Genomic DNA, 16,165 nt, shown 5'->3' on the forward strand with positions numbered 1-16,165 from the left:
TTAAAATATTATTTCAAAAAAGTTTAAATCTTATATAAAAATATATTAATAATATTTTATCAAATGAAAACAATTTAAAAAAAAGAATTATTTTGTAAATTTTATTATAGATGTGATTTTAATCACACTAATTTATAATATTTTAAGAATTAATGATATTTTAAATATATTGTAGTTTTTTAAAATTTGTTTCTTTTAAATTTTAAATATGATTTCAGTTCCAAATATTGTTATAAGCGTCTCAAATATTATTATAAATGTATAAAATTTGTAACATAAAAAATTTTGACAGACAAATGGAGAGAGGGTTCGTTGTATTTTAGTTATTCGTCCGTTTGTATGCTTTGTATTGGTTTAACTTTACTTTATAGTTGTTTGAACAAATACATTTACAAAGATTTAAGATCCTTACTTCATTTATTAACCAGGCCACCAACTTAGTTGAATAATGACAAAATACCTTTATTGACAAAATAAAACATATTATTTTGAGGGTGTTTTATCTTATATATATATAAAATAGGAAAATATATTTCAAACATTTGTAATGAAATATTAATTTATTAATTATAATTTTGTTTTTCATTCATGTAACATAATTGAATTTTAATTGTATAATATTTCTATTGGGTAAACTACCAAAATAGTCATTTTTGTTTGACTCAGGTTACATTTTAGTAACTTATGTTTGAAATGTTACGTTTTAGTCACTTATGTTATCGTGTTGTAACATTTTAGTCACTGAGTCGTTAATTGTCGACAATGGTGTAACGGTAAGTTGATGTGGCACGTTAAATCATCACTTTAAACGAAAATTTTTGGTTAAATTCTACAATTGGTTCCTATATTTTTTCATTTTTAACAATTTAAAAATTTTCTTTTATGTTCTTCTAACTTTTTTTTCCATTCTCTTATGCTTCTCCCTCTATTTTCCTCCCTTCTTCATTTCTTTTAACATAGTTTTTCTATGCTTTCCATTTGTAACTAGTCCACAAGCTCGCCTCACTCGAAAAAATTAAATTGTTCAAAAAAATAAAACATAAAAAAACTAAGTTGAAAGAAATGGAGAAGGGAGGAAAACAAAGGGAGAAGCATAAGAGAATGGAAAAGAAAGAAAGTTAAAAAAACATAAAAGAAAAAAAATAAATTGCTCCAAACGAAAAAAATATGAGGAGCGATTGTATAAATTAACCTAGAATTTTTATTTGAAATGATGATTTAATGTGCACATCGCCATCGTTATTACACGTTAATGTAAACTAACGGCTTAGTGACTAAAATGTTACAATGTGATAACATAAGTGATTAAACGTAACATTTCAAATATAAATGACTATTTTGGTAGTTTACCCTATTTCTATTTGTAGAACTCTAAAAAAAACTAATTTCAAAATTTTTCCAAAACCTTTTCTCGAAATATAATTTTTTTAATAACATTAGTTAAGCTAATATGTAAGAAAATAATTTTTTACAACAAAGCTTTTGGTTGAGAAATGGGCATTGATTGTAAAATGTTTCTTAAATGATGCATTTATCGGACTTAAAAAATTTGAAAAAAAAAAGAAAAAAAAGGACAATAATTAATTTGGTGTAATATAAAAATGTTGGTGGAGATAAGGATGAACGCCATTTGTTGGTGATGTGGGTAATTGGTTTTCATTGGTTTTTCTTTTTAAGCATGGTTTTGATTGGTCGGTTGAAACTAGATATGAAGAAGATGCTCCCAGATTTTATGCAAAACGACAACATTTTCTGACCATCAATGGTGTGTTCTATTATTTGCATTATCGAGTTTGTGAAGGAATTTTGGATTTTGTGTTTTGGGTCACCATCCAAAATTTCCCTTTTAGATTTTTTTTGTTTGATTCATGGACCAGAATATATATTTTTTAGAAGTATCATGATCGGGTCATTTGTTTAGATCCAAAGACTCATTTAAAAATAAAAAGGTTTAGATAAAAATATAAATTCAAAAAATAAATATTTTTAAATGAGTTAGGCTTTGAGTATAATATTTTGGTCTGAACTCAACTCGAATAAACCTAAACATTATTTTCTATTTTTATTTACTGTCATTTTGTTATTATATTGTTAATATTTTGTCATTATTGTTTAGATATTATATAAATCTCATTTTGTTTTTATTTAGATATTATATAACTCTTATTTTATTATTTTGTTGTTATTGTTGGAAAATATTTATTTTAATGTTTTTAATGTATTTGATGTATTATATTTCTTAAAATTATTTTTTTATAAAAAATATTAACATGAGTGGATCGAGTCGAGCTCGAATTTAACAATTTTAATCTAGATTGAGCTTGAATAAAATTTTAAATCTATTTTTTAAATCGGACGAAATTCAATACCTAAAATTTTGTATCGATCTAGCCAAGCCCATAATCAAACCTACTGCGTAGCCTAGCACCAATATAAATTACACCATTTTGTCCCTAAATTAGTTAGGGTTGATAAAAGAACTTCAGAAAATAAAATCACAAGTTCACAACCCAATTTGGTAAATGAACCATTGTAGTTATGATGTTTATTTTCAACTATAAAGCAACCTATTGCTAAAATAGATTCTCATTTCCATCCAACTATACTTTAATTCTCAATAAGAAAGCTCCAAAATGTTTTATTCTAATACATCGCTTCCGTCTTTTAACGTTTCTTTACCGTTCGGTTGTTGGACTTTTCCAATGTCTAGTCGATCAACGGTGCAGATTATCCTAGTTCTTATTCCTTGCAAGCACTGCAGGAAATCTATTCTTTTGTTATGCTAATTTCCTTTTTGTATAAAAATAAAAATAAAAATAAAAATAATTAATGCTTGGAACTTTATACTTTGTTCCGAAGTCTTTGTCACAAATGGTCAATCTCTACCACTTAATTTACTATAACGTCCTTTTAAGGTAATTATACCGTGCGACCTCAACACACTCACTCTTAGAGTGAGTTTGGATGGATGGTGCGTTTACCTGCGGTTAGTGTAAAAATAGCAGTGGTGGTGAGATTAGATACTGTAGCGATACTGTAGCGTGAGACAAAAAGTAAGCTAAACGCACCGCACCGCACCCAATCGCTCATCCAAACCGACCCTTAGATTATTTATGAGGAGTTTTTTAAGGGATATTTATTATACTAAATTTATATTTAAGAAAGTCGTAACATGTTATCGCATCGTGCTATATTAACAAATGACTGAACCCTAAAACCGTCAGATCAGTTCAACATGTAAAAGACATGGTATCGAATAAATCCTCCCAGCATAACCAGATCACGTGACTTGGGGATATTTAAGTCATTCGAATTTCCTAGTCCTAATTAAAAAAAGAATGTAGCCAAATAAAGGAGCCAATCTTATTGGTTGATCCGCGGAGCAACCACCTTAAAACGACGCCGCATTTTCTCTCCTCCTCCTCCTTCCTCCAATCACATAATTTCTTGGAATCATCACTTCCTCTTCCCCAAAAAGTCATCCTCTTCACTGTGGCACTGGCAGAACACTCAATTAAACGCCGTCCTAATAAAAAAACGCTTTCTTTTTTATTAACCGACTTGTTTAACTCAGTGGTCTCTATCTACAAAACCGAGTCAAGTGGTGCGGTTTGATATCGGTGATGCTTCGTGAGTTTATTTTCTTTTTCAAGTGATAAGATTCAAGAAACTTAAAAAAAGAGAGAAAAATGGATCGGGCAGACATGATGGTAGGGCCGGGTATGGATATGCCGATCATGCACGACAGTGATCGATACGATTTCGTTAAAGATATCGGGTCGGGTAATTTCGGAGTCGCCCGGCTTATGAGGGATAAGATTACCAAAGAGCTCGTTGCAGTTAAGTACATCGAGAGAGGCGATAAGGTTAGTTAGTTTTCTTTTTTATTTCCAAATTCGTCAACTGTAACTTTCCTTTTTCTAAAATTTTATTTGCTTCTGCTCTATTTATGGAAATAAAATTCTGTTGGAATAGTTACAGTAGTTATAGAATAAGTTTTCCTTCTGTTAATGAAATTTCATTTCAACTACGTAACTAACCCTTTTTTTTAAAATTTTTTAGCATTGTATCAAATGTATTATTTATCCTTTTAATGAAAGTATTGTATAATTAAAAAATAAATATCTGTTGTGTTTTACAGATAGATGAAAATGTTCGAAGAGAGATTATTAATCATAGATCATTGAGGCATCCTAATATTGTTAGATTTAAAGAGGTAAGGTTAATTGCTTAATTTTAATTAAAAATTAAAGTATTTTCGGTGTTTTAATTAAGTAATAATTATGGAAGATGTTCATTTTAGGTTATTTTAACACCTACTCATCTTGCCATCGTAATGGAATATGCATCGGGAGGTGAGCTTTTCGGGAGAATTTGTGCTGCTGGTCGATTCAACGAGGATGAGGTTTCATTTTATTTTACATTGATTTTGAAGTCCATTATTATTATTATTATTATTATTCTTTTGTTTCTACATTCATTTGTTTTGGTACAGGCTCGCTTCTTCTTCCAACAACTTTTATCCGGTGTTAGTTATTGTCATGCAATGGTAGTTTTAGTTTATCCATTTCCTTATTTCTGAATTCCATTTTTTTCATGTGCAAGTGTCGGATGTGGATACCAGTTTGGGAGTATGTGTTCCTATGAGTGTCATGTCCCATACTCTTGTCCGGATATGCATTTATGCTATGCTATGTTGCTCAAACTCTTCCATTCCTCCCCCTAAAAATATTCATAATCGGACATTTTCGGATACGAGTATGGGATTATTATTCTATACACTAGTAATGGAGTTTCCTAACTCCACAAGCAAGGCAAAATAGATGTTGTATTTGTTGTTCTTTTTAATATAGTTTAAGGATATGCTCAACTTTTTAACTCTGCTTGTAGAGTTAAAAAGCAGGGATGGGATAGTAATCTTATAAGAAAACACATATCCATATCCGGCACACACTTGAATCTATGTAACATTGGTGTTACATATAATGCGATAAAATTAGTTTGCTCATTGATATGATTTCTTTCTCTTAATGAAGCAAGTATGCCACCGTGATTTGAAGTTGGAAAACACTTTGTTGGATGGTAGTCCAGCTCCTCGGCTTAAGATATGCGATTTTGGGTATTCAAAGGTATAGTTTGTTTGAATCCTCTGTTGTCTCTCTTATCATTCGATGAGGTTAATGGTTCTACGTTGTAAAATGTGAAACATTCATGTTCTTTGGTGAGGTTTTACTTAATCTATATTGAATTATGATAATTGTTCTTCGTTTAAAAGATCTTGTCGTCGTTTGCGTACCTTGGAAGAACTAGCTTCTTTTTACTTTTGTACATTTCAGGTGAAATAGCATGTGATTTTATCGGTTACGTAAGACCGGTATCATACTTATCTGTTTGTTTGTGATTGTTTTTCTCAGTCTTCAGTTCTTCATTCGCAGCCGAAGTCCACTGTTGGAACTCCTGCATACATTGCCCCCGAGGTACTCCAAAGGCAAGAATACGATGGCAAGGTATAATCGTGAGCTAGTTCAAATCAGTTTTGGTTTCCAGTTTATAATCCACATGCAAATTCCTGGTTAAGACGTAAAGAACTAGATGTTATATGGGTTAGTCACCGTGTTCTAGTTGTATATTTGAGTGAAATGACACCAAATTGATGGTTTTTGCCCCTTAGTTGATTTAAAACTTCGGTTTAGTATTCATACTCTATGAACTGACAGTTGCTGCAGTCCTCCGATGAAGAAGGCCTGGAATGGTATGTCGTTGCTTCGCTTATGTGTAATGCGAGTATTTGTTGAATGGATCTGGTTTAGTCTTTTGGCTGGTTCTTATCAGTCAAGTGTTGATGGCTATACTGGGTTTGATATTCAAATGCAAACGAAAGAACATCAAGCGAGTCATACGTCCCTGCAAGTTGATGTTAGAATATGAAAATTAGTAAAGAAATGAGTTGATGATATTGTGTTGTGATATCAGATTGCAGATGTATGGTCATGCGGGGTTACCTTGTATGTAATGCTGGTCGGGGCATATCCTTTCGAGGATCCCGATGAGCCAAAAGACTTTCGGAAGACGATACAAGTATATCACTGGATATTGTTATTGCATTAGTCTCGTTTCTTCCCTCAAAAAAGATCTATTCTCTCATGTCTCTCATTGATTCATACAGAGAATTCTCAGTGTCCAGTACTCCATTCCAGATTTTGTCCAAATATCTCCCGAATGTCGACATCTGATTTCAAGGATTTTTGTTGCTGATCCTACAGCTGTGAGTATTTTCTGCAGAGAATTCCCAGGTAACTTTTGGCAACTGCCATGATTCTGAAGTGGACTATTTTGTTTAACAGAGGATTACGATTCCGGAAATCAGAAATCACGAGTGGTTCTTGAAGAATCTACCTGCTGATCTGATGGATGAAAACACAATGGGTAACCACTTTGAGGAGCCTGATCAACCTATGCAGAGCATGGATACGATCAGGCAGATAATTGCCGAGGCCACCATTCCAGCAGCGGGTGCCCGTGACCTAAGTCACATGTCAGACATCCTTGATGATGAAGACATGGATGACCTTGATTCTGAATCCGAGCTCGACATCGACAGCAGCGGGGAGATAATCTATGCAATGTAATAGGAAGAAAACAGTTTGGGTCATCATATTGAGAGGTGATAAAGACATGGCTGCAGAGAATGTATTCCCGAGTGCCTGGTATCAGAGATTAAAACTATAATATGGAAGTCCACGATGCTAGTTTCGATTTGAGTCTGTTATGCGAGTCGGTCGAATGAATCGATATTTAATACTAGTTTAGAAGGGAGGATGATTAGAAGAAGATTCTCATGATCTCTCTCCCACTTTCACAGCTCAATCTGTTCATCTGTATTTTGACATTGATGGTTTAGGTTTTTTATTGCTTCTGTCCTTTAGCAGTTTTTCTTTGTTCTTTTTAACAAAATTTCATAAAAAAATGAGGTTGGAGCTGGAATTAAAAGCCATGCATGCAGTTGACTTTCCACATATACTCAATAATTAAGCTTAATATATAAATTAGCTCCAACATTGTATCTTTTAATGTTTTCATATATAAAAAATGCTAAATTACTTAGTTGGGTGATTTTTTTAATTTTAATTTTAAGGCGTTTTATTTTAATCACTCAATCATTAAATTTCTAACGTTAATTGTACATATCATATCATGTTGTTACTTATTTTGGTTACTTAATTTTTAGGTTATTTTATTTTGATCACCTCCAAATCTTTTTTAAAGTATTGATTGGGTAAAAATTAAAGCTCAAAATGAAAAACTGGTAGAAATTCAAATAATGCATTAAAATTTGTTAAATTGTACATATTTATCAATTTGTTGAAAATTTTAAATTTTTTCTAATATTGAAATTTTAAATTCAAAATATAAAAATAAACAAATAAATTAATTATCTTTGGATAATGTTAACCGATTTGTTATGATAATATTGAAATTAATTAATTTTTTTCTAAATTTTAAAATTTTATTTTATGCTTTTGTATTATATTCTTAACAAAATCAACTTGATAACTTGTATTTAATAATTATTACAAAATTAAATTTCTTTTGATTATTTATTCTCCAAACTTCAAAACTAAGCTAAAAGTAAAGAAAAGTCATTGCAGTTAATTAAATTAATTGCTTGTTCTTCATTTGGGTAAAGAAGTGACAAAACCTTATGGGTTTAATTTGGCATGGAATATAAAATTAATTAATTTTAACTAATTGGAAGGAATTTTCTTTGTTTTAGCTTAATATGAAAGAAATAAGATCATATAATAAAAAATGTGTTTCATGTATATATTAAAGATGATTTATTTGAGTTGATTTTAATTTAGGAATATAAAATAAAATTTTAAGATTTAAAAGGAGACTAGATTAATTAATTTAATTAATTTTAATTTTAAATTCTCAAAATTAAAGAAAAAAGAAATTTAGAACTTTGGATAAGAGGATAAACAAACACAATCTGACAATTTTAAAGTATTATTTTAGTTTCTTTCATTTTCACTTTAATCCTTAATTTTTTACTCAAATCAATTTTATATATATAAAAAAGAAAATAAATTTTGAGTGACCAAAATAAAAGCAACCTAGAAGTTGGGTGATCAAAATAAAAGTGTGAATATGAGGCAACATGTACAAGCTAATTGTCATTAGAGATTTAAAGATTGGATAACTAAAATGAAAATGTCCTAAAAATTGATTGATGAAATTACAAGAATTTCATTTTAAAGGATGAAAATAAAAATATCTCAAAAATAGAAACTTCAATTGTAATTGGTTAACAGATTAGATGAAGTGAAACATAGTGGAGAATCCAAGTAGGCACCCACCAATCCAGTGCATTGCAGGAGCGGTGCGTCGGTGGAAATTGCAGCGGTTCCCAATGCCCAAACAACTATTGACACTCCCAAATAATTCATTGTGGACAGCAAATAAACTTTAACACAAAGTTAGGTTTAAATAATAATTTATTTTTAAAAAAATTAATCATAAACAGGGATGAAACAATAAGGACTGCAGACAAAAGTGGTCTGTGATTTTGTTCGTCCTATATATTTGGATAAAATTAGAAAGCTATGAAATAGGAGACCAATGTTTTTATTTTTGGATATCCTTCCATGTGAGGTTTGATTCATAAAACTAACCATTATTTTGTTTTCCTAATATATTAATAAAGGCAAAAAGGGTTAGGTTAGAAAGATTCCAACATCAACTATTTTTTTAATACTAATTAATTAAAGCATCTTTCTATTTTCATTAAAAACTCTGCTAATCGAAGGAAGTTGTTCGGAATACCATTTTCCAAGAAATGGGAAGAAAAAACCAAGTACAAAGCCATAAAACACCCAAGCTGCAGTCTTTGTTCCTATTTCCTAAACACTATTAATTGCATATATGATCTTGTTTTTATACTATTAATAATTGCATTTTCCCTAATAAACTCCCTATAAAATCTTTTAGCCCAAAATATTTGAACAATTTTCTGTTCTCTTTTCAAGGTTTGTTTAGAAAATCTTAATTAAATCCTCAAACTTTTAAAAATCCTCATTTGAAAATCTTAATTAAATTCATTTAAAATATTTAAAATTCTCATTAATCTTACAAGGATTTTAAAAATTTTAATTAGATCCCCAATTTTTTTTTTAAAAATTCTCATTGAACTCTTACTATTTTTGAAAATTGTATTAGCCCCCAAAAACTTAGTTTTAGGATCCGCCATTGATTTTAACCAATGTTCTTGGATCCAAATCGAATCGGTTGAACTAGAAATTGGTTCATACGTCTATACAAAGAGATTGAGTTGACTTTTAATTGAACCAATAACTATCAACAAAAAAAATTAAAACTAGAACAAAAATAGACCATTAAACTAATTTATAATTTTTAAAATAATTTTTATGATTTTTAATTATTTAGGTAATTATTATTCGAATAAGTTGTATTGAAAATCAATAGTTTTTACTGATTTGATTATGGATTCAATTTTAAAAATTTGTTTTTAACTTCAAAAAAAAAGTTATATCACTAATATATCGAATTATTATATTTAATAAATTATATATATCTGAAACATTTATATTTTCAAATTATAGTGGTTTTTTTAATACATTTATCATGACATTATCTTTTATTTTTTAAATCATGTTTATAGAATCTAAGCTCATTTTGTTTGTAAAAAAGAAAAAAGCCAAAAGTGAAAATAAACATAAGCTGGAAGCAATTATCATAACGCGGAAACGCGTTGCGCCGATTGTTAGTTTAAATGCAAGCTTACAACTTGCTTTAAAAAGGCCACTCTACTTCCACCAAGATCTAGTGTATACATATTTTTCCCTGTTTTGTTCTTAAAACAGTTTCACTTTCCAGGGAGTTTCAAACCAGCAGGTGAGTGTCTGTTTCAGCCAATAATGGTGATTGTCTTCTGATAAACCCATTTCTGCCAGGTTTTTGTTTTTAATAGTGTTTGATTGGTTGGCTTTCAGGGTATAAGAGGAAAAATGGTGAAATGCTTCATTCCCCATTTGGTTTTTGGTGTTTTGGCTGTTTTGGGTGTGTCTTTGGTGAATGCTGAAGACCCTTACTTGTATTTCACCTGGACTGTTACTTATGGTACTCGTTCTATTCTTGGAGTTCCGCAGCAGGTTACTCTGATCTCTAAACTGTCAAATTCTGAAATTGTGTTTTGGGTTGTTGAAAGTAATGTGCTTTTTTATGTGTATGTTTCTGAGAAAAAAAGTTTTGATTTTTTTTGTTGTGAAGGTTATCCTTATCAATGGGCAGTTCCCTGGACCAAAACTTGATGTAGTGACTAATAACAACATTATCTTGAATCTCATGAACAAGCTTGACCAGCCTTTCTTGATGACATGGTATACATTGGTTCTTCTCATTTTACACTTTTTTCTTTGCATATGAATCTGGGAAATGATGGGAAAAATCAAGAATTATCTTTTCTTTAACATTTGGCCTTTTATTTCCTTGCTGATTAATGAGGGGTTTACTTTAATCACAACAGGAATGGCATCAAACAAAGGAAGAATTCATGGCAGGATGGAGTGTTGGGAACCAATTGCCCCATCCCTCCAAACTCAAACTATACTTACAAATTCCAGGCCAAGGATCAGATTGGATCCTACACATATTTCCCATCAACACTAATGCATAGAGCTGCTGGTGGATTTGGAGCTCTCAATATAATCCATAGAAGTGTGATCCCAATCCCTTATGCAAACCCTGATGGAGATTTCACTTTACTTCTTGGTGACTGGTTCAAGACCAACCATAAGGTTAGTCATCACAGTTATGTTATATGAGTAGGGATTTGTCTACATTGATCTATAGATTCCTGCCATCTATATAATTCACTCATCATATATTTTTTTCTCTTTTGCAGACATTGCAGCAATCTTTAGAGTCAGGCAAGTCTATGCCCTTCCCTGATGGAGTCCTCATAAATGGCCAAACACAAGCTACCTTCACTGGAGATCAAGGTCATCATTAGCTTTAGTTCATGCTGTCTTATTATCGTTTTATTGTCAATTGAGTTTTGTCGCTTAATTCATAGCATATTATTAATTCGTGCAACAAATTTTGGTGTTTCAGGCAAAACTTACATGTTCAGGATCTCAAATGTTGGATTATCCACTTCCCTCAATTTTAGGATCCAGGGTCATAAGATGAAGCTAGTCGAGGTCGAAGGATCTCACGTAATTCAGAACTTATATGACTCTCTTGATGTACATGTTGGCCAATCCATAACCATCTTAGTAACCTTGGACCAGCCACCAAAGGACTACTACATTGTTGCATCCACACGATTTACTAAGACTGTTCTCACTGCAACTGCAGTGTTGCATTACGCCAACTCTAATGCTCCAGTTTCTGGACCGGTTCCAGCTGCTCCTGCAAATGGATTTGATTGGTCAATGGAGCAGGCGAGAACATATAGGTACTAGTCATTTGAGATCATATGAAATTTTCGATTGATGCACAACTTGTTGCTCGAAATCTATTTAGAGTGAAAAACAATATTATCTGATTCTTTTTCCTTTATTTACTTGAAGGTGGAATTTAACATCAAATGCAGCAAGGCCTAATCCTCAGGGTTCATTCCATTACGGGACGATAACACCAACTAAGACTATTGTGTTGGCTAACTCAGCACCTTTAATAAATGGAAAGTTGCGTTATGCAGTGAATGGTGTCTCCTATATAAATCCCGATACCCCTCTGAAGCTTGCTGATTATTTTAACATCCCCGGAGTTTTTAGCATGAATTCCCTCAGTGAACTTCCTTCAGGTCGTGCTGCAACGCTAGCTACCTCTGTTATGGCAACATCTCTCCATGATTTCATCGAAGTCGTCTTTCAGAACAATGAAAACACCATGCAAGCTTGGCATCTTGATGGTTACGATTTTTGGGTCGTTGGGTGAGTTACATGCTCTGTTTGTTTGTACAATTGTTCCCTTTGCTGGACAAGGTACTAATCATTATTATTACAATATACACAGGTTTGGCTCGGGGCAATGGACACCTGACAAGAGAAAGAGCTACAATCTAGTCGATGCTCTTACTAGACACACTACTCAGGTAAACCCACATTAAGGATCAAAATACAAATCATTTCCCTTTCATCGTTCATCGCAACGAGGTCATGCCTTTATATTGAATATAATTACTCTCTTTGATCTGTTGTCATGTTCTCTAGGAGCCATGGTTTTCATGTTTTCAGTTTCAGTTTCTTGAAAACAGAATTGATGCTTCCCCTTTAGTCTCATTAGCATTGTAGCAATTCACCAAAAATTTCATCAATCTCCATTTAATTGTAATGTTTGAAAGATAGTTTTACCTATTTCAGTCCATACTTTTACGTCATCTTTATACATATATAATATTTTCCTTTTCCGGTTGCCAACGGTTTTTATTCTTTTCTGGCAGGTGTATCCGAATTCTTGGACCGCCATATTGGTTTCCTTGGACAACCAAGGTATGTGGAATGTGCGATCTACGTTATGGGACAGGCAATATCTCGGACAACAATTCTACCTCAGAGTCTGGAATCCGGTTCGCAGCCTTGCTAACGAATATGACATTCCCTCTAATGTCCTACTCTGCGGCCAAGCCGTGGGGCGTCACCCGTAGTTCGATTAAACCATTGAAAACCAACTTTTTCTAGGGTCATGAGAGTTTGACTGGCGGAGAAAAATAGATGATAGAAAAGAGAATGGATCGAAATCATTGTTCTTTCATTTGTGTATCTTTAGAAGCATTAGATAAATTATGCATTCATTGGATTGGATTACTATATTAGCTCCAAGAGCCTGAATTATATGTTATAAAAAGAACTGAGGTTTTATAAATTTTAAACCATATAAAGATCTAGCATTTGGGTATACACATGTACTTTTAGATGCCCAAGCAAATCATGGATGGGATGATGAGTCATTTTTAGTTTAATATTTTTATTTAACTAATTCCACCATTTTGTTTAAATTTGAATTTTAGGTTTAATATTTATTTTTCCAAATACTCTTTTAAAAAAACTTCAATTTTTGGGTGAACTATTCAATTCATCACGGTTTTTATTTTTGTTTTTGTTTTGTTTTAGCCATCCAAAGTGAAACCTTTTATTTTAATTTAATTGTCCAATCGGTGATTAATTAACTTATATAACTAATATTTATTAATTGTTTATGAAACCTATTTTTTATTATAATTTTAACTCTTTCATACTAAGCTAAAAGTTACAAATTAAATTAATTAATGTTTCTTTGCTTTTAGCTTAATATGAAATATTCAAGATCATATAATAAAAAGAAATTTATGTTTTTTAATTAAATATTAATTATTTGAGTTAATTTCATTGAAAATAATCTGAAAATGCAAAATAAAAATTTTATTACAAAATTAAACATATTCTAGTGTTACGGGTCATGGATCAAAATCAGTAATGATTTGTTATACTAAAGTTTTAAGCCGTGCCACTAATAAATACTTCATGTATGGTTCTTTTAATGGAACCTAACACAAATATCAGCAATTAACGAATCTAACTCTTCAGCTTGAATTATTTCAACAAAAACTGAAGAAAGAAGCTTACTAATCTCCTTAGCAAGCTCACAGCAAGACAAAGGAAACGGGGATATTTGCTTTCTCTTTTTCTTAGCCATGGACGGTGGTGGAAGAAAGGAATGATCTAAAATTTGTTTTTATCTTCCCCACTAATAATGTTTTTTAATGATAATTAATGGGTAATGATGGAGAAAGCATGGAATCACACTACCATTTATTGAATTAAGAAATAATTAATACCAAGGACTTGGTTAATAGCTTAATAAGGACTTGTGAAATTTATAATAAATTTTCTTTTCATTTTGTTCACCATGTTCTATTTGTAATTCTATTTCTTAATCCTGTATTTGATTTGTAACTTTCTCGGACTCATTTAACAATTTAAGCTTAACACTACCTTTTCCTACATCAACAAAAAATTGGGTTGTTACAATGTAAATGTCAAAGATTAATTTTTTTAGAATTAAGACTAAATATGCTGTGCCAATTTTAAAATTGTCACATCATTTTCTATTAGCCATTTAATGAATGGTGATAAAAAAAAGACAATTGAATAATTAGATGACTATTTTATAACTTAATAGAAAAGATAAAAAAATTAAAAGAAAATATATTTTCTTTTCTACCCTTCCTTAGCAGAGTTAAAAATGAGAGGGAAAAAAAATTAAACTTTTGAAAAATACATAATTTTGAACTAACATACTCATTTTCTCTCATCTTATTATTCCAATTTGGAAGGATTGGTTTTTATGTAGTAGGATGCAAAATAGTAATTTGTCATATTTTTTTCTCACTTTTCCTCTTTACCAAGTACACCCCAAATTTATTTTCTTTTCACTTTTTCAATCGTTTTCATCCTTTCATTTTTCACTCAACCAAATACATTTTAAATAATGTTAAAATTAAACTTAAATTTTAAAACTAAAAAAAAGTTCATTTTTAATTTAATTGATATAAAATTGTGAAATATATGTGCTAATATTCAATCACATCACCCTATAAAATAATAAATGCAATTGTGGACCATAATGCAAATATAAATTGTAACAAAGAAATTAGGGGGAAAAGGCTGGTAACATTGATGAAGTTGTGGGTGCAAGCACCTTCTCATAAATGCAATAAGTTATATAGTGCGTTTGTTTCACCGAAAATTATTTACAAAAATAATTTTTTCCTGTAAAATTATTATTTTGAAAATATAAGTTAATTTGTGAAAAAGAACTCGTAATTTTATTTTTATCTAAAATTTAACTTAAATCATGCCTAATAATATTATATTAATAATAAAATTTTATTTTTAATTTTAAAATATTTAAAATATTAATATAAAATATATAATTTCAATATTATTGAATATACATATTTAAATTATTTATATTTAATAATACAATAAATTATCAATATAATTTATTACATTAATATTTATTTAATATTAAAATTTTATTTTAATAAAAATTATAAAATAAAAATTTTAAATTTAAACAATATTCTTCATATATTATTGAAAAATATTTATAGTAATAATTTAATAATAAATATGCATTACAATTATAAATATATTAATAATAAATGTTTTATAATATCAAGGTTAAAGTATGCCATAAGTTCATCTACTCTTCATAAATTTGGAAGTTAATAATTGTACTTTTCTTTTTAAGAAATTAGTCCCTACATTTGATTTCAAAATTTAGGTCTAATTGTTAATTCTATTAATTTTTGTCAATTTTGTTGATGTAATATTTTAAATAAAAATACTCGCTTGGTAGCCACGTAGTTAAAATAATGATGTTGTAAAAAACCTGAATTTAACAAAATATTTTTAATGGTGTTAACAATTGGACCTGGATTTTAAAATCTAAAAAGTAGGACTAAATTCCCAAAAACAAAAGTATAGGGATTAAATTTTAAATTTATAAAGAGTGTAGAGACTTATAACATATTTTAACTTAGTATAAAATATGAATATTTGTTTACTAGCTTCAACTATCCTTACAACTCTAAAGTATCAATTTGCACTCTTATATCATTTAAACAAAGTTTAATTAGATATTATTTATTGTTAAATTTATATATGATATTGATATTACAATATATTATTTTATTATAAAATAAATTTTGATTATCAAAAGGAGATTATACTATGTTATGCATTCTACTAAGAAAAACTTTTACAAAATGATTTGGAAATTTTACTTAACAACGGAAAATATTTTACGCATGATTATTCAAACATCAGAAAATGTTATTTTTCAGAAATTCAATTCATTTTTCAAGAATCAACGTAAGTATATTTTATAAAGGAGTGAAAAGTAAGAAAAATAAATAAATTTTAACTGCATTTGATAATAAAGAAAATAAGAGAAAAATGATTATTTGGAAAGAGAGAGAATGAGAAAAAATTTATTTTAGTTAAAATGATATATTTTTAAAAAATTTCTTTTTCTTTTGATTTTCAATTATACCTTTCAATTTTTATCATTTCAAATGAAAAAGAGTGTAATGAACAATTTTGTCTGTTAATCGGAAACGACTCCTCCTCAAAAATCTTATCCTATTTTTCTC

The 16,165-nt window shown here is 29.8% G+C and overlaps 2 protein-coding genes across 5 annotated transcripts; both read left to right on the forward strand.

The window, feature by feature from the left end:
- Nucleotides 1-3,344: 3,344 nt before the first annotated feature.
- Nucleotides 3,345-6,925, forward strand: LOC105802211 (serine/threonine-protein kinase SRK2I). 4 transcript variants are annotated; one of them, XM_052623278.1, is made up of 9 exons: nucleotides 3,346-3,866; nucleotides 4,142-4,216; nucleotides 4,304-4,405; nucleotides 4,496-4,549; nucleotides 5,037-5,129; nucleotides 5,436-5,507; nucleotides 5,974-6,078; nucleotides 6,167-6,265; nucleotides 6,345-6,925. In XM_052623278.1, the coding sequence occupies exons 1-9, from the start codon at nucleotides 3,690-3,692 to the stop codon at nucleotides 6,627-6,629; spliced, it is 1,062 nt and encodes a 353-aa protein (XP_052479238.1). In that variant the 5' UTR covers nucleotides 3,346-3,689; the 3' UTR covers nucleotides 6,630-6,925. The 4 variants fall into 4 exon arrangements, with proteins under 4 accessions (XP_052479239.1, XP_052479238.1, XP_012489167.1 ...); XM_012633712.2 differs by having other exon boundaries at nucleotides 3,347-3,866; nucleotides 5,415-5,507; XM_052623279.1 differs by lacking the exon at nucleotides 5,974-6,078 and having other exon boundaries at nucleotides 3,345-3,866.
- Nucleotides 6,926-9,758: 2,833 nt separating this feature from the next.
- Nucleotides 9,759-12,924, forward strand: LOC105802210 (L-ascorbate oxidase homolog). The gene is made up of 9 exons (XM_012633711.2): nucleotides 9,759-9,915; nucleotides 10,014-10,172; nucleotides 10,291-10,400; nucleotides 10,547-10,817; nucleotides 10,925-11,021; nucleotides 11,134-11,479; nucleotides 11,595-11,960; nucleotides 12,043-12,121; nucleotides 12,470-12,924. The coding sequence occupies exons 2-9, from the start codon at nucleotides 10,029-10,031 to the stop codon at nucleotides 12,671-12,673; spliced, it is 1,617 nt and encodes a 538-aa protein (XP_012489165.1). The 5' UTR covers nucleotides 9,759-9,915; nucleotides 10,014-10,028; the 3' UTR covers nucleotides 12,674-12,924.
- Nucleotides 12,925-16,165: the final 3,241 nt, after the last annotated feature.

The sequence above is a fragment of the Gossypium raimondii genome, chromosome 11, assembly GCF_025698545.1.
Source record: "Gossypium raimondii isolate GPD5lz chromosome 11, ASM2569854v1, whole genome shotgun sequence".
NCBI lineage: Eukaryota > Viridiplantae > Streptophyta > Magnoliopsida > Malvales > Malvaceae > Gossypium > Gossypium raimondii.

Bases quoted from the DNA above. Each gene is read 5' to 3' on its own strand.
- LOC105802211 (XM_012633712.2), top strand. From the start codon at position 3,690: ATGGATCGGGCAGACATGATGGTAGGGCCGGGTATGGATATGCCGATC. The intron at 4,406-4,495 runs GTTTCATTTTAT...GTTTTGGTACAG, and splicing joins GTCGATTCAACGAGGATGAG to GCTCGCTTCTTCTTCCAACA. The intron at 5,130-5,414 runs GTATAGTTTGTT...TGTTTTTCTCAG, and splicing joins GCGATTTTGGGTATTCAAAG to TCTTCAGTTCTTCATTCGCA.
- LOC105802210 (XM_012633711.2), top strand. From the start codon at position 10,029: ATGGTGAAATGCTTCATTCCCCATTTGGTTTTTGGTGTTTTGGCTGTT. The intron at 10,173-10,290 runs GTTACTCTGATC...TTTGTTGTGAAG, and splicing joins TTCTTGGAGTTCCGCAGCAG to GTTATCCTTATCAATGGGCA. The intron at 11,022-11,133 runs GTCATCATTAGC...TTGGTGTTTCAG, and splicing joins TACCTTCACTGGAGATCAAG to GCAAAACTTACATGTTCAGG.